This window comes from Paralichthys olivaceus, chromosome 14 (assembly GCF_024713975.1).
Source record: "Paralichthys olivaceus isolate ysfri-2021 chromosome 14, ASM2471397v2, whole genome shotgun sequence".
NCBI lineage: Eukaryota > Metazoa > Chordata > Actinopteri > Pleuronectiformes > Paralichthyidae > Paralichthys > Paralichthys olivaceus.
The window spans coordinates 15,882,331-15,906,097 of NC_091106.1; the positions used below are offsets into that span (position 1 = coordinate 15,882,331).

At 39.8% G+C, this 23,767-nt stretch overlaps 4 protein-coding genes across 5 annotated transcripts; 2 read left to right on the forward strand and 2 right to left on the reverse strand.

Annotated features, from left to right (window-relative positions):
- Window positions 1-595: 595 nt before the first annotated feature.
- itprip (inositol 1,4,5-trisphosphate receptor interacting protein) lies at window positions 596-3,611 on the forward strand. Its single transcript, XM_020094843.2, has one exon. It carries the CDS (start codon window positions 596-598, stop codon window positions 2,207-2,209), a length of 1,614 nt encoding a protein of 537 aa, XP_019950402.2. The 3' UTR covers window positions 2,210-3,611.
- On the reverse strand, window positions 3,046-5,283 carry LOC109634387 (glutathione S-transferase omega-1). The gene is made up of 6 exons (XM_020094854.2): window positions 5,113-5,283; window positions 4,405-4,513; window positions 4,108-4,330; window positions 3,895-3,996; window positions 3,635-3,741; window positions 3,046-3,394 (listed from the first exon to the last, which is right to left on the reverse strand). The coding sequence occupies exons 1-6, from the start codon at window positions 5,138-5,140 to the stop codon at window positions 3,244-3,246; spliced, it is 720 nt and encodes a 239-aa protein (XP_019950413.1). The 5' UTR covers window positions 5,141-5,283; the 3' UTR covers window positions 3,046-3,243.
- Window positions 5,284-5,316: 33 nt separating this feature from the next.
- Window positions 5,317-21,780, forward strand: cfap43 (cilia and flagella associated protein 43). 2 transcript variants are annotated; one of them, XM_069538668.1, is made up of 35 exons: window positions 5,317-5,456; window positions 5,582-5,835; window positions 6,299-6,395; window positions 6,507-6,674; window positions 6,897-6,990; window positions 7,163-7,307; window positions 7,432-7,523; window positions 7,632-7,763; window positions 7,845-7,961; window positions 8,068-8,145; window positions 8,248-8,396; window positions 8,655-8,758; window positions 8,991-9,131; window positions 10,009-10,169; window positions 13,099-13,209; window positions 13,975-14,052; window positions 14,857-14,982; window positions 15,067-15,171; window positions 15,271-15,387; window positions 15,894-16,088; window positions 16,300-16,506; window positions 16,656-16,742; window positions 16,977-17,057; window positions 17,437-17,565; window positions 17,674-17,793; window positions 18,041-18,148; window positions 18,393-18,479; window positions 18,568-18,656; window positions 18,746-18,956; window positions 19,185-19,297; window positions 19,416-19,569; window positions 19,793-19,957; window positions 21,050-21,130; window positions 21,217-21,370; window positions 21,470-21,780. In XM_069538668.1, exons 1-35 carry the CDS (start codon window positions 5,428-5,430, stop codon window positions 21,634-21,636), a joined length of 4,446 nt encoding a protein of 1,481 aa, XP_069394769.1. In that variant the 5' UTR covers window positions 5,317-5,427; the 3' UTR covers window positions 21,637-21,780. The 2 variants fall into 2 exon arrangements, with proteins under 2 accessions (XP_069394769.1, XP_069394770.1); XM_069538669.1 differs by having other exon boundaries at window positions 15,897-16,088.
- On the reverse strand, window positions 21,645-23,064 carry sfr1 (SWI5-dependent homologous recombination repair protein 1). The gene is made up of 3 exons (XM_020094866.2): window positions 22,694-23,064; window positions 22,138-22,497; window positions 21,645-22,042 (listed from the first exon to the last, which is right to left on the reverse strand). Exons 1-3 carry the CDS (start codon window positions 22,787-22,789, stop codon window positions 21,854-21,856), a joined length of 645 nt encoding a protein of 214 aa, XP_019950425.1. The 5' UTR covers window positions 22,790-23,064; the 3' UTR covers window positions 21,645-21,853.
- Between the last annotated feature and the right edge of the window lie 703 nt (window positions 23,065-23,767).

The following is a 23,767-nucleotide window of genomic DNA, read 5'->3' on the forward strand; positions in this document are numbered from 1 at the left end:
CATTCACTCCACCATCGCCAGAGCATCTTACAAGAGCTTTCAATTCTCCTGAAAGAAGAGCAACAAGAGCACGAGCACTAACCCTATGTCATTTCCTCTTCTGTGCAATATATTGCATATCTTGTTGGTTGTCTGATGACACACAGGAAACAAGATAATAATGTCACTGTGAGTGTTTTCCACATTGTTTTGCCAGGAAGATGAATTTCGTTGTGAACAAACTTTATCTAAATGTTTTCCAGTAAGGAAGGTTCATATAGGAATGTAAACAGGGAGAATGTAACTACACTAAAGGGCAATGCACCTCTAAAGAGCTCACTCTTCCTTCCTCCCATGTTCCACAGTCTGACGCAGGACGAGTACGTCACTCATCCCCCCGCCTCTATATTTAGAGAAACAGTCTGTGCTTCCCCCTGATGGGTGGAGTGCCTTACGAAATTAGCTGCAACATGTTTTTCATGTTTTATTCAGCACACGAATGCTCATTATCATGTTAAATCAACTTGTCCACTGTTTGTTTATGTTTCAGAATCTAGAGCTGCACTCATGGACGTCTGCAGGGTCCCTGAATATGCACGTTAGAAACTAGCTGAAAATGCAGGGGGCCATTGCACGAGTGTGCGTGGTGGTGGCCGCCGCCATATTGAACCACCCGTTGCTCTTCCCTCAAGAGAACACTACGCTCCCGGAGCAGGACGAGGCGTTGATGACTCGCATGCGGGAGCACGAGGAGAGGCTGGAAGTGGAGCAGGCCAGGCTGGAGAAAGAGCTCGCACAGCAGGAATCCCAGCAGGAGGAGACCAGCTTGGAGGGAGGCTACAGTTGGTACTTTTGGAGCACCGTGTCATTGATCATATTCTTCACTATCGAGATGTGCAAGGTGGATCTTGCTGACACGGAAATCCGTCCGTCAGAGGATGAGGACATATTTTCAGAAGGTGGAGCCATCACGCCCAGGACAATGGTGCTGGATAAAGATATCCTGAGAAGCTTCTGTGACAAATGCACCTACAGTTCAGCCCATGAAAACTGGAGGGTGAGGGAGTTTGTTGAGGGTTTTGCAGATGATTTACTGGAATCGCTCAGGAGTGTGTGCGACAGAGAGGCAGACATGGAAGTCTGGGACTTTGTCGGGATTGGGAGCATGTTCGAGTTTTGGAAGGTGTGCAAGCCTCTAACCTGCGACCTGATAGTGCCTTTCTCGCCTCCAGATCCATATTCCTTCCAGTTCGAACTGTGGTGCAGCCCCAGCAGTGACATGCCTCCAGACATGCAGGGCTGTGGCAGGATAAAGGTGACCAGGCCTGGCGAGAGCGAGGAGGGCTGCCTCTGTGGCTCTGCTAATCTCGGAGAGGACATGCTCTGCCTGTTGCACGGCAAGAATGAAGCCATCAAGGTGCACCGCAGTCCGGATGAGCTGCTGTGCTCCAGGAACACGCCTTTCTTAGCCAAAGATCAGGTCATGAAGTGGTTTCAGATCTCTGTTACCAAAGCATGGGGACGCATCTCTCACAAATATGACTTTGAGGTCACTTTTCGCAACTTGGACGCCGCCGGTGCTCTGAAGATCCGATTTCGTTCAGGGAAAGTCATCGTCCTGAACATCATACCGGTGGTACAGCTGGGGGATTCAGATGCTTACTTTGTCTCACACTTCCCGTCAGATTGCGACAGCTCTCCAGACCCGCTCTGGCCGCTCTCTTTCGCTGTGTACGAGAGGAACTTGCTGAAACATTTCACGAAACGCCTTCCACAAAATTCCTGTCACTTACACTGTCTTAGGATTGTCACGTTCCTGCACAGAAAGCAGACGGGGCTCACGGGAAAGAGCGCCCTCACGAACTACCACTTGAAGACCGCCCTGTTGCACTTGTTGCTGAGTAAGAGACCCTCTGCATGGGGCATGGAGAGCATGGAGCACAGGCTTCAGGATGTGCTCGGACTCTTGCAGAGGAGCCTGCAGGAGAAGAGACTTCACCACGTTCTCATCGGGAACAGTAGAGTGCCAGGAGATGTCCAGCTTCCTGAGATCATTAGAAAAGCGCAGCCCCTCAATCTGTTTAGGTCCTTGGTGCTGCAGACGGAGCTGTACGCTGCAACAGTCAGACATTTTCAGGAGATGTTGAGAAATGCACCTGCGCTCATACAAGAATACACACCTCACTTATCAAACGGAGGTTTACACCACATACTCGACGACAGTTTGTGAGCTTGGTGACGTTCGGAGTCTGAATTATTTAAAACCTTTAGCACGAGCAGGTCTTTATATATCACTCTGTGTAACCAAAGGTGATGTTTCGAATTGAAGGTGTGAACACACAACAATTATTTTAAGTTGTGGCTGAGCTGCTTTAATTGCACTTGATATTAACCAGTGTATTGGGAATATGGAGCCAAACTAATACATATACTGTATATTTATTCAGTATTTCAAGAGTGGGTTGTGCTGTGTATAAAACATAGTCTAGTATACAGCCATTTTTAAAGATAAGTCAGAAGGACTGTTGTTAAACCTAAAAATCAAAATCAGAAAACAAGAAATGTCTGCACTCTGTTGATGCTCCCTTTTTTATTTTACCTCCTGGGTAGGTTCTTACCTTGGGTGGAGGTATGATCCATTAAATGGTCTGTGGACATTTCTTCTCTTCTGGTTTTCACTTCAGTCCTACACCTAGTGTTTATCATGTTGTGGGCCTACCTCTCCGTGTTTCTTTCTCTGCTTCTTTAACAAAAGCGGCAAAAACTAATTCATGAGGAAATATATTTTTTTAAACTTAACAATTTTAACAGAAATACCTCAAATATTGTGCCGACCTAAATGGAAATAATTGACCAAATATTATAGCAGCTATTTTTTTTGCTTTCATTCACACAAATCTTAAGGCAGCTAATAATTTCCACTTTTGCTTATTGGAGAGAACAACTTAATTTGCCTGTTCCACTATGTCAATGTCAAATCTTTGATGGGGCCTCAGTTTGTGAAACGGGTACACGCATTTGTCAGGAAAACATGTTTTTTGTTTAACACAAAAACAGACTCGGTCATTTCATGATCAATTTATTAGAAAAAAGGTGCCACGTAGTGAGATTGGTCATTGAAAACATCCTTAGTCATTCCCTTTATATTGATTTGATTTTTAAAAACAAAAAAGGTTTGTCTGATTACAAAGTCATACATGACTCCACAATGTCCCAAAACATTAAGGTAAATGGAAGGTTTTAAGGTTTTGGTGAGTGCTTCTTTTACAGGCCATAGTCGTAGTTGGGGTTCCCCTCCATGTAAGTCTTGTAAAAGCCCTTGTAGGTGTCCACACTGTGCCTGGTGGCTTTGACAGCTGTGTCCTCCGACATGCTCTCCATCCACTTCTTCAGCTCAGGTGCGTCATCAAGACAGCTAAAAGACAGAGGGTATCAAATCCTTCACTTAGTTAAAGCACCACAACACGTGAACTTCAATCACACTTATAAAACCTGGCATGTCAGGGAGTAAAGATGACAAAGAAGACTTGACTTTTATGTCTAACTTTTGTACCTTCCCCTCTGTTTGTACTTTTGCTCCTCTCTTAAGTGTGTTTAAATGCTTCTATAAATAAAATGTATTTATTTTTAAACGTCTTCAGATTTATTTACTTACTGCTGTAATTCAAAGATCTCCAGCCTCTCAAAGAATGGCCACATCATGTAGTCAATCATTGTGATGGAGTCACCGCCGAAGAACTTGGTCTTCCTCTCAACCAGGTCCTGAAGAATAAGCAACAATATAAAGGTGTGGTCATTAGCGAGGGATACTTGAATACTTTGTTCTCCATCTTTGAACATTTAATACAAAATGTATTGGCATTACAGTTGACAACACAAGCCCAGTGAATACATAGTGAAACAAGAGCAACCTGCCTCATTAAATTTCTTAAACTTCTCTTTCAGTTCAGCTTCCAGTTCCGAGACATCCTCACCATTAGTCCTCCCGGCTGGAATCTTGCGAAAGAAGGGTATTACCTGTAGAGAGCAGTGGCATTAAAATGATTGTTTGCTGATGGAAACTATAGATATGTTCGCAAAACAACCCCCTCCAAGATGTAGATGCAGGGTTGTTGTTTTTAATTATACCTTGGAAAAGTGCTCCAGCATCATCTTCTGCTGTGCTTTACCGAAAGGAGATGAAGGAAGCAGCTTCTTTTCCGGGTAAACTTCATCCAGGTAATCACAGGTGATTGGAGACTCGTATATCACCTCACCAGCAGGTGTCTCCAGTGTTGGGACCAGACCAAGAGGATTCCTCTCAAGGAACCAGTCAGGTTTATCTTTCAGGTTGATGTTGATGGTTTCGTGTCTAAAACAAAAAAAAGGTCAGAGCATGTTCCTATAGTAATTCAGTACTCTTTAGTATTTTAAAATGTCCTTTACTTGATTCCTTTGGCATTCAGCACTAATTTAGCTCTCTGGGCAAACGGGCAGAATCTCATGTTGTAAAGCCGGATGTGTCCTTTGGGGACTGGACCAGGTGCAGCGCTTCCTGAAAGGTAAAACATTTGTTTGTTTTCTGTACATGACAGACTAAGGGGACATATTCACTTTATGTTTGCTACCATTAATGCCTGATAGTAACCATTTACTTTATTATCAAACATGATTATTTAAGTATGATGCATTATTATTATTTTTATTATACATCAACCAGCAATAATGACAACCCTAAAATATACTTTATGTAAGGAAAAGTGTCTCCGTAGCTTACTTCTTCCACCAAAATTAAACTGTTCAATTAAAACATAATTTCTGTCATTTACAATCACACAGGAGAGATCGAGTGTTATTTGTATTAAATAAGTGTAAATGTGTAGTTTCTGTAAAGCTTAGGTTGTTTGCATTTCATCAGTGGATCCACAGTGAGTCACTGTACACTGCTTTACTCGAGTACACGAGCCCAGTACACAGTACATTACTCAAGTTTAGATAGTAGTTACTTCAAAATGATACTTGCAAATATAATCAACAAGTAACTTACTGTGATTTATATATAGGATATATCCGGACAGGTTGAACTGATAGCTCAGTTAAGTGAGTAGCAGGCTATGACTCCTCAGCTAACCAGCTAACAGCTGTTCGTCTTACCTTTAGCGAAACACTTCTCAGTGGACATGTTTGAGCTCCAGGAGGTGGTGGGTGTCCGTGTGGGGAAAGGTCTCGGTCTTGGTGCGGACGGATAAAGTCTGTAAACGAGGGAGAACACGTGCAACGCGCAGCGACTTAGCTCCCTGTGGCTAAAATTTCATTTTGTTATCTACTTCCGGGATGGGCGGTTCCGAATAAAAAATCAGCCGTTCAGCGTGACTGTGCAGTATCCTGGTTGCCATGGTTACGCAGCGACATGTTAGCCTGACTGCCTGAGGTCGCGACAAGAAGCCGTAGTTTTAATATTATATTAAAATGGACGTCATTGGAAGTTTAGAAGTCAGGTATGTACATGTGCAATATAATACTGTTTATTCTTACGGACAAACAATGTGAGTACAACATGTTTTTAATGTTTCCACGGCTGTTAGCCACCTAGCTCACATTTGTGCTGTGCTACTCCTTCCAGGGGGATTCAAGGTTTCACAAGCAGCCCCATCGAGTTTGTGGACAATAACACGATATGTTACACATGTGGGAATCACATCTGTTTCCTCAACCTGAAAACTAAATCAAAAAGTTTGCTCCAGGGCCCCGGCAGAGGCATTGGTGCATTCACAGCCAGAGGCACCAGTGGGATTTTTGCCTTTTCTGAGCAAAATGTGTCCCCATCTATATTTGTGTACGCGTTCCCCGAGCTTCACATGAAGAATGAACTCAAAGGTAACATGCTGTTTACTCACAGATGATCAGGTAAACTGTTCATTAAAGCATATGTGTCTAAATTGTCCGATGATAGCTGAAATCACTCAGGACCACAATCACCAATATCTTTAATATGTATGTATACATGACAGCATGTGCAATGATTTATGTGAAATCATGTTCATAATTACCAGGTCCATCTTTCCTGCTCACTGTTAATCATTTAACCATATGCATTGTCCTACACAAGACCAGTTTAATAGTGAAAAACAAATGTAATTTCTCTGAACTTGAGAGATTGCAAATATCACAGCACTTAGAGGAAGGTTCATGTACACTAGAACAGATATTCAAAACAGGAACTTGTTTATTATATTGGATTAATTTTGAGGGGATTGGATTGAATCATTATTTTCTGTTTGCATACATCATACATATTGTTTTTCCACATATAATTATTAAATTTTGATTATTTTTCTAGGAAAAGCACAACTGGACTACACATCTCTGGCATTAAGTGATGGTGGACCTTATTTGGGCTGTTGCACTTCTCTTCCAGACCACACCATAACAGTGTGGTGAGCCACTGAAATCAGTCCACAACCTCATTGTCTGTGTCACATCTTTTTTTAGTGATGTTTATTTACATTGAGCAGATCTGTTACTTTAATCATGACTGTGTGATGCAGGAACTGGGAAACTGCCGAGCCAGTCTGCACACAACCACAAGCCGGGAAAGATGTCATTTCTTTGGTGTTCAACCCAATGAATTGGCTTCAGCTTTGTGCTCTGGGCACTGCATCCATTACTGTGTGGAATATTGAGAAGAGTGCCAGCCTCCATGTACTGAAACCATGGTAAAGCTAACTTGGCAGTATGAGCCTGTGGTTAAAATCTAAATTGAAATATGGATATTTTTGAATATTGAATATAAAACGTATAACTGAAACTGCATTATCTGTATTCATATTCATGCTAATAAGGACCAATTGCAGTGGGGACTGAAAAATACATACAGTGACTAGATTACACAGTGTGAAGCAGTGCTACATGCATATGTCATATTTGTTGTGTTACAGTGTGGTTCAACTTCCTGCAAGTGATGGATCCTTGGCTGAGAGATTGGGGCCCACCTCTTGTAACATCAAGGGCAACAAGGCAGATACCGTTGTGGTACAGTATTATCCCAATGTCCCTTAAATACCAGTACAGACTACAAAATACACTTACAAATACACTCAGTATGTTTGTTTTGATGTTGGAGCTGGGAAAAATGATTTGCTCTCTGGCACATGAATAAAAACAATATGCTAACTGTTACCTGACACCACGTCTGTTCACACAGACAAAACTCACCTCTGGAGCCAGACTGACTCCTAGTGCCATCTGCTGGACAACCACATCAGATCTCTTCGTGGGCTGTGCAGAGGGATTTCTGTTCCTTGTTAACCCAGAGAACCTCTCTGTGACTGTCCTCTTTAACCCCACAAGTAAGCAAACACACAAAGTGGGAGTCTTTGACTTATTCTTGGGTATTTCCACTTTTCCATGTATGCATTACCTAATTTCATTTGGCAACAGAAAAGACTTTTGACATCTGATCTGTGTTGTCAGCTCTGGATGTTGCCCCTGATCTCGCTGATCTTAGACAGAGCAGCTTTCAAGGTTTAACCCTTAACAAGAATGGTGTGATCGCTGTAATGAAGGTACTTCCATCTACTTTCACTCTTTCATTTCTGTACCAACCAGTGATATGATTTGCAGTTCCAGGCATCAGGAATTCATAGTATCTTTAAAATTTGTATGTTCCACAGGACAGTGTGGTGCACTGTCTGCAAATCAAAGGGACTCAGATTGACATCACACAAACGTGGCAGATAGAAGGAACTGCCACAACTGCAATCTACTCCCCTGACTATGAAACATTACTTCTATCTTCCAATACAGTAAGCACTCATGTATACTCTAATAGTTACTTAAGAGAAAATATATATTGAAAAACATAATTGAGGATTGTTATTCTTCAGGGGCAGATCTACATGTTGAATTCGACCAGGTCAGACAAGATTGAGAAGGTCCTGGACATCCTCAGTGGGAACTTTGTGGCAGCAGCTTGGTCGCATTCTGACAAGAACATTTGTGTGGTAAAACATTTGTGTTCTTGTGAACTATAGTCTTCTGATAACACATGTTATTATGGTCAGTGTCTTGAGTGAGCGGTGATGATTGTGTTTTCACTGCTGGTCACAGTCAGTGAGGGATTCTGGAGAACTGCAGCTGTGGACCGTAGATGGCATGTGCCGTGGTTCCCTTCCTCTTCAAGCTGAGGTCAGATTCAGAACATATGAACATTCACAAGCACACATCATGCGAAAAAGACTTGTAAAAGACTTATAAACAGATGTAAACCTTTGATATGTGGTTGTTCAGGTGACCAGTGTGGCCTACTGTCCTATTGCGCAATATGCAGCTGTAGGAACTAAGTCAGGAAACGTCCTCTTTGTTGACCTGAACAGGGAGCAGGAGCCTCGCCTGGTGCACCAGGTTCAGCTCTACCACTCTTCCGTGGATCACCTGGTGTAAGTATCTTCCATCCCTGTGACCACAGAGGTTCAGTTTAAGACTGTCCTTGTGAAAAAGTATCTTACAACCTATATACATACATCTTTAAAATAGAGGCAGGAGCACTCGACCCAGAGAAGACCAGTTTTGGTCAGGAAAGCAAATGAAAATGTCACACCCAGTGATTACAGGCTTTCCTATATTGTGCAAATATACTGTGTGTGTGTGTGTGTCTGTGTGTGTGTATTTGTGTGGGTGTGTGTGCGCTTCAACAGTTTCGATCAAGAGGGGCACCACCTTCTAACTGGAGCTTCAGATTCAAATATCTATGTAATAGATGCAAAGCCATCAAAGAAGTTTCCAATCATAGGATACACAGGTAGATGGTCTTCTTTAACACTTCTTAATTGATTAGACGTGTTACTGCTCTTCTATACATAACAAAACTCTGTACATGTAAATATTAAAGATCTTTTCTGCTCAAAATTTATATAAAATCACTGATCTATAACTGTAATTCTTTACATAGACAGGAACAATGTATTTTTAGATATTGAGATAGAGTAGCTCAAGTTCATTTGCATACATTTCTTATTTGTTTTCTTTTCTAGTTGTTCCTGGACCCATTTTGTCACTTTCCACTCAGTGTGTCAGAGATGGTGAACAAGTGAAAGCCCTTGCACTGTGCGCTCGACAGGAAGGAAACAAGCATGACAGTAGTCTGTTCACACTGCCTGCAAAAGACCTTACAGGTACCTAACTGATTTTCGAGACTTATTCACTACTTTTACTACTTTATTTATTTTTTGTTTGAGAACAGATTAGAGGCCAGTGGCTCTCGTTCCTAGTTTGTTGGGGATGTATCAAAGAGGCAAGATGAGGGCCTCATATATGACACTTTATTCATCATGTGTTGACACAGTTCAACAAATTCGGACAGATGTAAGAGGCCCACTGCAGACATGAGTTATGTTGAAACACTGAACAAAGGAGAGGAATTTATTTTGCAGCCAGCAGCTAATGAATCATCTGCTTTAGGTGAGATGAGGTTTATAAGATGATTAATGGTATTAAACCAATTTCAAGGAATGTGCTGGCTAGTGGAAATTGTAATTGTGTAATAATGGCCTGTGGCTACTTTTATATCAGCGTTACGTAAATTGAATAAATCTTTGAGCTCACTGGACATCCACTGGCCTCTGCTGTTTTAAGGCAGTAAATCTTTTCATTTGACAGAGCCATATTCAGAGGGATAACTAATTAATACTACTTCAACAGGACATTTTTATCTAAATGTTTTGATAGGCCGTCACAAACGCTGTTAATAAGAAAGAACAATGACTGAGGGGCTTACAAAAACACACCCTTAGTTTATACAGCAGCTGAAGTTGAATAAGACAGACCATAAGACCGAGACGTCTCAAGAGGAAAGTGCAAAGATTAACTCTAAGCTCTAGATTCTAGGGTGTGGCAGTTGAGTGTGCCACACAGTTTACAAGACAGAAAAATGTGACTACTGTGCGATAAAAAGCTATTTGCATGATAGTTACAGAAAATACACTTTCACTTATTATATTCACTTATTGATTAGCTTTTTTGTATTTCTGGTGCTTCTCTCTTGACCTGCAGGCCCTGATGGTGTAGACCAACATGGTTGTCCGTCTCCTCACGTTCTAAAAGGCTCAATGAATGAAGTGTCTCATCCACTTGAGTCATGTGTTCTGGGAGTCAGCAAGATCTTTTCCTACTGCCACAGGAAGAAAACTCTTCAGCAGTTTCAGCTACCCCAGGTTTGCTGTCACTTAATACATCAGTAAATCATGATCTCTGTCTTCATTCCATCTTTCAGTCCAGTGCTCACCAAACATTTCTTTAGGATCATGATACTGAGCAGAATTCACTCTGTTTTTACCTTTGCGAGTTGGGGGATACCCAGCAGTCAACACATTCAAGGGCTTTACAATTTTGGAGAAGTCTTTAATGAATCTGTAGTAGTACCCGCAAAATCCCAAGAAAGATCTCAACTCCTTGAGATTTCCAGGCTTTGGCCAGGTTTTAAGGTCCTTGATTTTTTCGGGGTCTGTCTGAATTCCATTTTGTGAAACGATATGGCCTAGATATCTAACTGAAGACTGGAAAAATTTGCATTTTTCAGCTGAGAGTTTGACGCCATATTCTTTCAAATGAGTGAGGAAGCGCAGCAATCTCTCCTCGTGCTCTTCCAATGTTTCTGAAAAAATTATTAAATCATCAATGAATACAAGCACCTCCTTCAAGTTTAGGTCACCCATACAGAGCTGAAAAGTGCTGGGTGCGTTAGTGACCCCTTGTGGCATTCTATTGAATTGATAAAATCCCAAGGGACACACAAAAGCTGTTTTCTCCTTATCAGCTTCCTCCATCTCAATTTGGTAATAGCCAGATTTCAAATCCAAATCTGAAAACCACTTTGAGCCAGTTAAGGCCGAGAAAGCCTCTTCCAAGTTAATTTCAAACAAAATATTCATAAAACTACAATAAAAAATTGCAAAAAGCTGCTTCTTACCAAAGGGTCATGAACAGGGCTCTCCTGAAGCCTCAAAATGGTGACTGTGCGACACTGACGTACTACAGAACAAGCATATTTTTTAGTGCACTGTACCGTACATTTCACTGTTACATTGGTGCACAACATATACATTCAAACTCTATTTTACACAGTTACATATAAGACAAAGGTTTACAAAATGGTGATAGCCGCTAGCTTAACATTTCTATGAGCACTGCTCACTACCAGCGGCAGCCATTTATGCATCGTCATGAATTTACTTCACAATTTCTGGTCTCACAACTAATTCGCTTTGGATTCTTCTCAGAAGAATCCAAAACAACCAAAAACGAACACTGTTGGTCTCACTGGTGGTCACGGGCTGTCCATGAGAATTTCTGACTAAGAAATGTTTTACCGCGCATACAGCACACCTTTCTTCCATCTACTTCCTTTTTTAACAAATTCACACTACATTTCACATTAAGAGCATATATTTTTAACCTTTTTAACTTTTTAATGCAGCATCATGAATTTCTAATAAATAATCAATCAAACATTTATATTAACTGGGTTACACACATTACAGCAAAGTATCCTGAATGAGAGTTAGAGTGGCCAAACAGATGCCTCTTTCTTAGTAGCCTAATTTAGGTTATGTGTTCCTAATCTGTTAACATTACAAATACAAATTTATGAATCCCTGTTCTTCCTCTCAGGACACACATGGTCCCTCCAGTCCACAGGTGCTGAAACCAGAGCTTGAGGTGAAGGGCCATCCTCTGAAAGCATGAATCTGGTGTTTTTTTACTTAATGCCAAACAAATCTCACAATTGACAAAAACAATCATACAAAAAGTCTGATATAGCTCATTATTCTGTGTCACAGAGTTCCATTGTTGTCTAAATCTGTGAAAAACACATCGGTGAGTCACATCGTTTCACTGGGAGACGATTTCCTTTATTATGATCAACAGAAGCACAGGAGTTTATTTTGAGTCAATGCTATATGCATCATCCTGGTGCTTCCCCCAGCAAATGCTTTATTTGTTCCTGTTTGAGAAATGTTAGTGACCATGCTGCTTTAGAAACCAATTTATCCTTCTTTTTAAATTAAACAATTTATTTGAGACCTCCTTTTTAAAGATTTCTGTGAATATATGAGTGTCACAGGGAAGTCAGAATTTATAGAAATGGACTAACACACAGTTGGTTTTCTTGGAATATGTGGATGATAATTGAAATGTTTAGATATATTCCCAACATCATCATCACACTTTGATTTATTCATAGTTATATCACAGTTTACCCAGAAAATATGTTATGCACCTCACACTAAATACTGATTTATTTGACATTTTCCAGAGCTTTATCTTATTTTAAATCTTAAGATCTGAAAAAAAATTCACCATAACACAGAAAGAAACAAATAATTATAAAACTTAACTTTTCATTTAAAATAGCACATCATGTGTTTACAACAATGACATAGTAAATGGATTTCTGGATTAACTGGCAATCATTAGACCTCCATAACAAATATCTGCTCTCTCTACAATGATTATCTTATATGTTTTTCTCAGCAAGATAAAGGTGTGGAAGCCGAGGTGAAGAAAGCTTCTCAGTTTAGCAAGTCAATGGCTTATTTCTCAAAGAATAAATTCAACACAGAGAACCCTGTCCTCACTGAGTTGTCTGCAAGAATCCTGTTCAAACACCAAGCACCAAACTAACTGCTCTGCCTCTGTGGCTACAAAACAAACTGATCACTACAATTACAGAAAACACACTCGATGTAACAGGTACACCTACCCAAGTCAAATGCAGTCTAAAACAACAGCCTTACGATAAATCCCACTTTCAATATATGTACAATGCAATATTGCAATTATACTGAGTGGTTATTGTAAAATGAATTGTCCCTTATGTAAAGGAAAAACTATTAGGAATACTTAGGGTTAAAATAGTTAGTTCAATCATCACCACACTACATACTGCAATCTCAAAAATGATCTGAGTGGATTTAAAATATATAATGATGAATGTGAAACAGTTTGTTTCTCAGCTGTTTCAGCTTTGTATGAAGGCCACATACTTAGCTGAACCAGATCAACACTTTAATTAATGTTAATGCAAATATATTGCCTTCATTTATTTTTTATGTGTGTGTTTTATGTGTTTACATTGTGTAGGTCAGCAGTGGAGCAGAGACTGTTGATGTTTTGGAGCAGGATGAGAGTTCTAACATCCTCCTGTCTGCTCCACCTTCACACCCCACCTGGCTGGAAGGCAGACAAGATGCGGTCAGTGACTAACATGCTGTGGGTAATGTTCACTATGTTTAAATACGTCTCTCCTGCGTCCCGGGTGGAGGATTGTGAAAGTCCCCATTGCACCTGTGTATGCTATCTTGTTCAAAATGCAGCTGTGTTGCCTTTGGCAGGCAACAGCTTGATTTATCGTCTCCTGCAATGTGAGAAAATCTAGCAATTAGTAGTTGAGTCCTATAAAGCAGATAAGCTTTGTAAAAAATAAATGTTCAGCACATAGTCACCAGACAAAGGTTATTGAAAACAATGGATTGATATCGAAGGTGTGGCAGTCTTTGAGTTGTGGGTTTCACGCCTCCTCTGCAACCACACATGGGATATGGGCAGAGGCATTTTACAGCCTGCTTTTTATTCAACAGCATACTTTCTAATCTGACTCACAGCGTATCATTAAATTTTTATGTTGTAAAATTGATCATTATAATACTGTCTGTTTGCAAGTCATGATTGGTGTACTTGCATGAAATAACAGGAAATGAATACAGGTCATTTTAGTACCCATGTTGTGCATTAGAGGTAGTGATACAAAAAATATTTTTATTCAAAAAGTAACAAAGGAAAAATTAAAATAAGTTAATTGGGGAAAACCTGAAATACTGAATGATGAAATTCATTCACTGCAAAAATGAAAACCCATTTGACCCATGTTGTGTATGAAAGGGTTAACACTATCTGGTTTGCTTTATTTTAGTTCAGTAAAAATCTCTCAGTGTTTTTCACTCTGTTTATATTGAACAGGTGATGGAAGAAGAAAATCAGAAATATTCTGAGATAAAAGAAAACCTGAGGAAAACCATTGAGGAGTTACGCAACACTGTAAGTGAGAGAACAACGTCCCACGCTGCACAAATACTGTATAATTAAATGCATTGTGTTTCATAAGTGCTTTCTGTTCAGTAAGAGTAATCCCTGTAATTACATATAGCTGCTGAGTACAAACAGCTTCATATACTCACACAATGGATTTGGGGGAAAAAATCTTAAATATCTTTCTGAATAGAAAGTGCTGGTAATAGATACATGAACAAACACAAGAAGCCACGCTAATCTAGTGGGATCTCCAATGATCAAAAAGAACATTTTACCTACCCTAATTACCAAACCCTTTAATTACCTCCGCCAGGGAGATTATCTTTTCATTGTTGCTTATCTGTTTGTCTGTCTGTTAGCAAGATTACATAAAACCTACAGAACTGATTCTATTGAAGGGAGGGCTTTGGCCCAAGGAAGAGCCCATTAACTTTTGGGGTGGATTCGATCAAGGGGGTGGATCAAGAAACACTTTCTTTAACATTGCGAAATAAGTAGTTATTCATCATTAATAATGCAGAGACGTTGATCAAAAATATCAGACATACTAAGAGGACTGATATCTAAGGTTTGTTGTGGCTTGATTGGTTTTAAGGGGACTGTTGGGCCTTGGTGGAGCTATGCCCTCTATTGAGTGGCATTCTAGTTTCTAATTGTATTAGTTTCTAGCACATAATAACACAGTGTGTCCCTCATAAAATAACCTACATACAAACATGTTGCATTTATAGTTCTATTTTTAGCAGTGTAGTGAAGGTATATTGAAGGTAGGTGTGTAATTACAAAACAAGTTTGTATTGTAAATGTCAGATCCAGGAGATGAGGTGTGAAAATGAGACCCTCCCAGCTATCGAGCGTCTGGCACAACAGGAGTTTAACCTGGATGTTGAGGATCAGAGACGTCAAGCGGCCGTGGTGGAGCAGGAGGTTACAAGGGTAAAACACAAATTTGACCCAGGTATACTTTAACTTGTCTGCAAGGTGAAGATGACAGTGAATCTTATTGCAATCACATTGTAGGTGAGAAAAGAAATTGAGTGGGAGATTTTGGTGAAATGTTACTTCCGTGATGTCCTGAAGAGAGCGTGTTGGGATTCAGTGAAGGTCAAGGGACGAGCCATTAAGGTAAGATCAGGAACAAGCATTGTTATATCCAACCTAAAACCATGTACATCATAATCTGTATATAATTAATTCTAAATACCTTTTGGTTGCCCACCACAGTCATTTCACTCTGAACATGAGGTGAAGAATTATCCTCTGGAGGAGCGAAGTGAGAAAGAGGTGGAGGAACTTCGCAGGGTTGAGAACATCAGGAAGATTGAAATGGCTGCCTGCACCGTAAGTAAAGCTCAGGCCTGAACAATTTGTGGTTTCAATTCTGAAAAAGAGGCACGTGTGATTAGTTAGAGAGGATTAGATTTTATTTGAATTCTAATTTGAAGCAGAACGCAGTGTGCAAAGTCACAGCACAAACATTTTCTGAAAGTTGTGACAATGCAACCTCTTCAGTGAGCTGTTTCCTTATGCTATGGAGGTACATTCTCTGGTAAAACCACCCTAGTCAAAAGGACTTAACTGCTGGAAAATAATTTGATGCTTTGAATCACTGTCCTTCCTTTGACCTTTCACTGTTGTGACTTTTTAAAATGCTTGAACAGGTGCCAGTCCACCACTGCTGAAATGTCTCTAGATTTACGAGTCTGTGGCCAAAAGCAAATGTTTTGGTTGCTCTCTTCACTGCAATATTCTGAGGATAAAGTTTATAATCTTGAAACCACTTATTCAACCCTCAACATTTATCTCAACCCTCTCATATAAAGTTGTCTTTTTCTGCACCTCTTCAGCAGTGTGACCTAAAGAAATGTTCCAATACATCCAGCTCGAAGGAGGAAGAGCAGGGGGAGGAAGACCATACAACTGAGAATGCTGCTGTTACAGGGAGTTTCTCCGCTCAGTTGGGATATTCAAACCCTTACATCTACAATCAGTTCAGCCTTAAAACCACAGAACAGAGGATCAACCAGTTTATTCTGCTGCAGGTGGGAACCTCTTCCAAAAACTGTTGAGCAAAAACTGCTGAATTTTAACACCAGTGGGATTATCAGGCTTTTGTATCATGCAATGCTTTTCCAAAACACACAAAAGTGAAAAGGTGAAATAAAGAACAGATAAAAAGTCTGTTCAGTCATAATATTATCATAATTATATAAATAATGATTTCTTTTCAATTTCACTCAACCCAAAATGCAGGATGTGATTTATCGCATCAAGATGGCTTTCAATACTGAGTTTGAGGCCTTGCACAGGCAGAAGGTGCAGGAGCTGAACCACGTGAGGGACAGGAACAGACTCCTCAGTGAAATCCTGCTGGAGCTGGACATGAAGCAGCAGCTGTGGGAGTCCAGCCTGACCGACAGCGAGTGGCCAGAGAGTCTGCTCACTGTGGACGACACTGAGGTTAATGACCCCCCCATCAAAACATCTAAACAGTTGACAAAGTTCAACAAACACATGTTGAAATGTATTTTTTTTTCTCTGATGAGAGCTAGTAAGTGTTTATCATCAGAGGAGATACCAGACAGATTAGAATATTTGTCCCATTCCAGATAAAAGCAGAAAAGTACCTCACCCCAGAGCAGAGAAAGGAGGAGGAAAAGAAGAAGCTGGAAGAGCAAAGACGTTTAGCTGCCAAGGTATGTTGCCACAATAAATGTGTTTTTGTTTTTCAGCTCCTGTTTGTCGTTATTTACAAATTCTTCAAATACTTCTATATATGATGACCGCATTCAAGAATATTCTTATCAGCAGTAAGAATACATTTAACAATACTTCGCCTTAAAGAAAGAAATTATGTCTTATTATTTTGTGATTTACAGTAAGTTTTTGAGGTCTTTCATATTGATAAGTTTTTGTCCTGACTATTGCAGGAGGATGATTGCAGAGAAAGGGCTCTTGATGACATGATGGATGGAGTGCTTGAAGTGAAGAAAGAGGATATCTTGAAAATCGTATGTTCAAATATTTTTGATCTCAGACGTATTATTGCATACAAAATAATATAAAATATGGGAGACACACTGATGAAATATTATCTATCTATCTAATATTATCTATCGGTGGAGAAACAATCTGAAATTCACAATTTTAAACAAACAATTTTAAGTTACAGATAGCATTTTCTACTGTGTTGTCAGTTTAAATGTTAATGCAACCCAGTTTTAGTGGTACAGATAAGTCAATTAATCAGTATGTTTGTTTACAGAAAATTGATTAATTGCTTTAGTCATTTGTACTGTTTTCTGGTTCAAATCATGGGCATTGTCACTTGAATTAGACAAATCAGCTTGAAGGGCACATACTGTAGTTTCTTTTGAATTTACTCCACAGGAAATACCTCCGCCTGAGTTTGTTTTGACCAAACCTGACATTCACTGGACCGAGGAGGAGAAAAAAGTCTACAAACAGTATGAAAAGAAAACCAAAGAACTGAGTGAGAGGAAAGAGAAATACAAAAAGGTATTACAGCAAAAGCATGCAAGGTTTTGGTTTGGCTATGATTCAAATTTTCTTTTTTACTTCTGATCAATGATAAATATAAATCAACTGTTGATGCTGTAATTGCAGTTACTGGAAACTGAAATGAAAAAACTTCAGGCATCCACCAGAGATGCAACCAAGAGGTTTGATGAAACTTTGACAAAGTTGTTTGAGAAGAAAATAAAATGTGATATGGCTGTATATCAGGTGAGAACACACACACACACACACACACACACACACACACACACACACACACACACACACACACACACACACACACACACAGAACAAAGGAAATCAGTCTGCATGTTTATTGCTTATTTTTTCTTAGGTTAAAGGGCCCTCTGTTCTCATCATGGTTTCCTCCTTGAGATTATGTGATATGATACCCTCAATACGTGACATGTTAAAAAAAATCCTGTTTAATGTTGTTTCTTTATGCATTCTATAGGAAAAGCTTAAGATCGCCCATCTTGTCTGTGCAGTACTCCTAGAAGAGGAGATGAGAAATCGAGAGTTGGAGCTCAAGCTCGAACTTGAAAAACTGTTGGCGCACAAGGTCAGAATCTTTTACAGGACGCTGCAGGAATGTATGACTGCCAGCTTCAGATTCTGTTATTTGTTACAGAGATACCAGAGTGAAGCTCTGTGGTCTTCTTCCAAACTCCAGTATAACATCTTCCCATCACTCAAGCGTGTTTTGCAAGAGCTAACCTGTCCTAATCTGTCAGGCTTCAATACTGCCAGCCACCGCATCCCGAACATGCTGCTCTCATCTTATTGACATGCCCTTTTCCTGACAGGATGAACTTGAGGAGAAGGTGAAGTCCTGTGAAGAAGATGTAGAACTGTTTCACAAGGCCTATGACACCGTCGCAGCTGAGGACAAAGTAAGCCAGCATCTAAAACATTGAGAGCACTTTGGCTGTAAATAGCTGTGCACATAATATGATATAACGTAAACCATGTCGCCCCAAGGTTCTTGATAAAGAATTCAGGAAGGAGTTCTATGATGTACCTGCGCAAATTGTGGATCATTTGTATAAGCTCTTCAGACGTAGACCCAGGTTTGTGATTTTTTATCTTTGCTGACAGTTTCATATGTAGAAATTGAGCACACAGAGCTGCACTGTTAGCAAAGTCTTTCATGCTTCAGGGTTCAAAAGTTGAGGACTCAGACTGACAACAACCCCAACCCGTTCAAAGATCAGCATCTGAGCAGCTCTCAGGCTTCCGATGCGCTTGACAAAATGCTGAAGGCCATGGAAGAGCTGGATGCTCCGGAAAATATACCACAAGGCTTGAACCCATCAATCTGGGAGAGATTCTGTCTTTTCCGCAGATCAAAAATAGAGAGCGAGCAAAAGGTAAAATAAGGACACGGACAGGTTAAAGACTAGAAATATTGTGAAACATAGAATCAGAGGCATTTCACACTACAAATATGCATAATGCATAATATATTGTTTTCACAGTGAACCACTACTGTGATGTTTGGTACAGCCCAGCTGTTAAACATGTTTAGGACACTGTACTGAACAATTGTATGTATTTTTATCCTGTTTGTTGTTCACTGGTTGAAACATTGTCCGCAGGTAAAAGTAAAAGCTTTGGCTCTTGCTGAGATGCAGGCATTGTTACAGAAGAGGAGAGATGAGACTGAGGCTGCTGAACAGGAAATTAAAAATCTCTCAGACCAACGTGAAAGGTATGATGATGATGTCCATTGTGATTAAAAGAAAAAAAAAAAATCATTAGTCTTACATATTTTTCTTTGAATGAATGATCCATCTGACTTTTTTGTTGTTCTGTTTTCCATCTTTTAGTCTTCATAAGGAGAAGAACAGTTCCCTGATGGACATCATGGTCCAGATGGTCCTCAAACAGAGTCAAGTGTCCACTGCAGATGTGACAGCTGAGGACTCTGACTACGAACTCCTCCACAGGAGTGTGGTGGAGGAGCTCAACAAAACCATCAGGGTCAGCATTTGCTACTAAACCAGGACGTACTGTATATTATTATGATTGATACATATGAAGAAAATACACTGGTTAAATTACTAAATGATAATGTAAATATAAATTACTAACCAATAATTATTTGTTGAATGAAAGGTTCCAGAATGAGCTTAATTTAAGTGGTGTCATACATTGCTTATGAAAATATCTGTGACTGTCTACTGGGGATAATCTATGTGATCAGATGCTTGGAGAGCAGAAGATTGCCTCCATGGTTGAGTGTAAAGACTTCCGTAAAGGCACCGTCCAGCTGGAGTGGGAGCATAAGGTGATAGCGGCGCATATAGAGGACCTCAACAACAAGGCCAGGGACATTCAGACAATGCGTCTCTCTGAGGAGCAACGGGATGTGAGTGTAATCAGGATCCTAAAACATCCTCATACTGCCTTTATAAATCTTCTCAATCACATACTTTTCCTCAAGATGGTAACAAACACAAGACACTTCCAATAATGCTATTGAGTAGTAAAAAGATTTTACCCTGTACATTATTTTATACATTCATATATATGGCAAGTCCTCAAAACGTGACTCATCTGCTTGAAATGGGATTAAAACCTCTGCGTGTGAGGTGAAGTATAAAACATGTTTGCCAAACCTCAGTTGATGATATCAAGGAAGATATTTTGGTTTTGGCAGCACAAAATGTTTTGCAAGCAGAAAATTGCTACCATCCCCGAGTTCAGATGGTGGATCTTTTGTTATCAGACACACCCTATTCACACATGCACCACACCTTACCTTTTTGTTTGTCTTTTAAAACTTACAACCCAATAGAGACATTCGGAGTGTATATATATATATATATATATATATATATATATATATATGTATATATATATATAAAATAGAGTATTTTGAAAATACGAACAGGACTTTCCTTGCTTTTTTTTTTTTTTTATCCTTACAAAACTTAAGTCACGTTTATCCAATGATTTACATTTCTATGAAAACAGGAAGACGTGATTACTTCATCTGACTGAGAATGTAGATCTAAGGTGTGAGGAGTCAGTTAAATCAAATACACAGCAGAGAAGTTGACAGGAAAATATTTTTGCTCCTGGTTGTATAGATATATTCAAGAAATGACAGTGTTGGTACATAATGAGTCATCCATCCTCTTATTTTCGGCAAGCCCATGCACATGGCACAGACAGAACATGTTTCCAAGCCTGCATGCCAGTTTCCTCTGGCGAGGGGTTCAGGTAGCCTCTGCTGTGGCGTGGCACGCAGCTTCCTTTCATTGTTTAGGCCCCTGAAACATTGAATATAAACATTTCCTGAATGATCCTGCACATTTTTTTGTTCTGCCTCTTGTGGGATATTTTATACAAAAGTGTTGAGAGTAGCCTGATTTAAAAAAAAAAAAAAAAACCTGCTGCTCCTTGTGTCCTTTTTAATTTGAGTTTCATAAATGTCAGTTATTCTTTTCTATTTCAGTATCTCACCAAGACAGCTCGAGCAGGTTGTACATCCAAGCAAGTTTCCATCCTGGAGAAAACAATCGATTTACAGAAAGAGGTAACAAAGAAAGTAACAACGTGATCTAATCAATCAGCTCTTTTTTATGCTCTCTAAGTTAAAATTCGTATTTACTCTATTCTCAGACTCATCAACACAAAGTGCAGAATCGCATGAAGGAGATTGAGCAGCTCAACAAGCAGGCAGCGATGAAAGCACAGAGCAACAAAATCATAGAGCAGCAGCTCCCTGACATGCAGGTGACTGTGGCGGAGAGGAGACACATCAATGAAGCAGCAGGTAATAAAACAGTAATTTCACATCTAATTAAACACGTAGCAAAAGGAGTTTTAGACCGTCTCCTGACTAAATGCCGGCTTGTTTGGTGTTTATATTCAGAGGAAAATCAGGAACCCACAACAGAGGAGAGCTACTTGGAAATCCCTCAGAAGAAGCATTTGAAGGATTATGCTAGAGCCCAGGGAGAAGATCTGGTTGTTCTCAGGGCAGAACTTGAGCGTCTGAGAATGAGGACCTTTCCTTCTCTGGATGAGCTGAAACACTGAGCAAAACCTTCTCTTTAACAATAAACAGGGTTTTATTCACACTTCTCTTCACAAGTAAACTGAACATGAAATCTACATCTCAAGTTGTGAAAAAGCTGTAGCAGCAACAAAGAAAATAAATTAATAAAGCATTTTTGAAATGTGTTTCTTCAGCTGCAGTGTTTTTGTAATCTGATGATAGAAATATTTTCTTGTGCGTGTGCTTCAGAACATATCATTAGGAGGTGAAGTCCTCCTCTGTGCGGTCAAAGTGCAGAATGCCGTCCTCCAGACCAAAGAGGTCAATAAGCTGAGACAGGCTGCCCTTCTGTCCATCGATCAGGACGTCTGACTGGAGCTTACAGAGAGCAGCCTGAGCACAACTTCGCCACTTGTCGATCAAGGTTTGAAGCTGCGTTAAATCATTCTATGAAGAGAGACAAACATATGAAATCACTATTTTAGTCTGGTTAACATAATAAATGCCCTTATGTTTATGCTTAGAGGAACCCAGGCTGATACCTTGCTTCGGTACAATTGAACCATCTTGAGTCTGCGCAGGGTCTCCGTCTTGTCTTTGACCTCCTTCCTCAGTTGGTCTCGTTGCTGCGCTAAGTCTTTAGAAGGAAGATGGCTTGGTTCGGGAATGGGTCCAGAAAACCTTTCACTCCCTGATCTCGAGTAATTTCTGTTTACATCAACATTGCGCACAGTGATGAGTGGAGGATTATTAACAGCCTCCCTGGAATCTGCTGAAACGTGTTGGCCGCCCTCCTCCAAATCATCAACACAAAGTCGTTTTGCAACGGAGAAGGGTGAGTTGAAGGAGCGCCTTGATCTCTTCAGCCTCTCCCTCAGAGAGGAACTCAGCCTTTGATGGGGCTGCAGAGACAAGGAGTGAATGAAAGAGCAGATGATGCATTACCACGTGATAATATTCTATGTGAGAGTACATGTTTTCTACCATAACACACAAAGGGTGCATAGTTTCATGGGCAGTGTAGTGGTTAGCAATGTCGCCCTCACAGCGAGCTTTTAAGGTTTAGTTTTTTAAAGTTACATGAGAAACTTCACTCACCTTCTCCTGTTTGTCTTCACAGGGACTCGCCTCCACTGAATCACACGGTGACAAATACACTGATTTCCCTTTAGCTGCTTTAGGTGTGAGCTCCATCGGTGAACCAAGTGTCTCGTTCACTTTACAGCAACATGACCGTGACGATCCCGAGCAAACTCAGAATGAAGTGTTATTAACCACGCGAGTCGCATTACTCCTCAACAAACACCTTCAACCTACCTGAACGAACAGACGCTTTCATCAGACAGGATCCATCAGATTTCTCTCAAAACTTAGAAAATACAAAACTGTGACAACGATGCGAGGTTTCTCTGTTTTTCCGTATTTTTACCTCCAAAGTCAACTATTGGACAGAATTCGATGACGCGTCACCGAATAGAATCTTGGGAGCTGTAGTTGTAGAAGCTGAAATAGCTGAAAGCAAAACCCCAAAACTTTCAAACGATGTTTTCATGTTTTCATTCCTCATAGATGAAATAAAAAGTCCCTCCCAGCAGATTCAATTACCCTTTACACTCTGTTTTGATAAAACTGCACAAAATACTTTTAAAATGGAAATTAACATTTTTCTGAATTTATTACACCATGCTACAATGGAAGCATATTGCTAAAAAAACACAAGTATCACATTATAACATGGAAATCTATTGTTGAAACATAAAACAAAAAATAATTTTAATGTTAATGAATAGGTTTTATGATTTAACATAAGTATTTTTATTTTAAAACAGGTTAAAACAAGTTATCATGGTATAATGAAATATATTTGACATAATAACTTGATACAGATCACCGTATTCTTTTTCTGGCTTTCCAGCAATATGCTTCTGTTCAATACACCCCAGAGTAAATTAAACACATAAATAAAATAATTTTTTTGAGAATAGAGTCATGTTAAAATAAGAAACACAGATCCAGCTTCAGTTTCACAAAATAAACACCTCAAATGAGGTGAAAAGAGATTTTTCTGTGACCTCGTGGAGACATGGGTGTTGACCGAGTGTTCCCTCTGTTCAAAGCCTTGAGTCATATTTGTGATTCATTTTTACTCATCGGTTGATTCATCTCTATTAC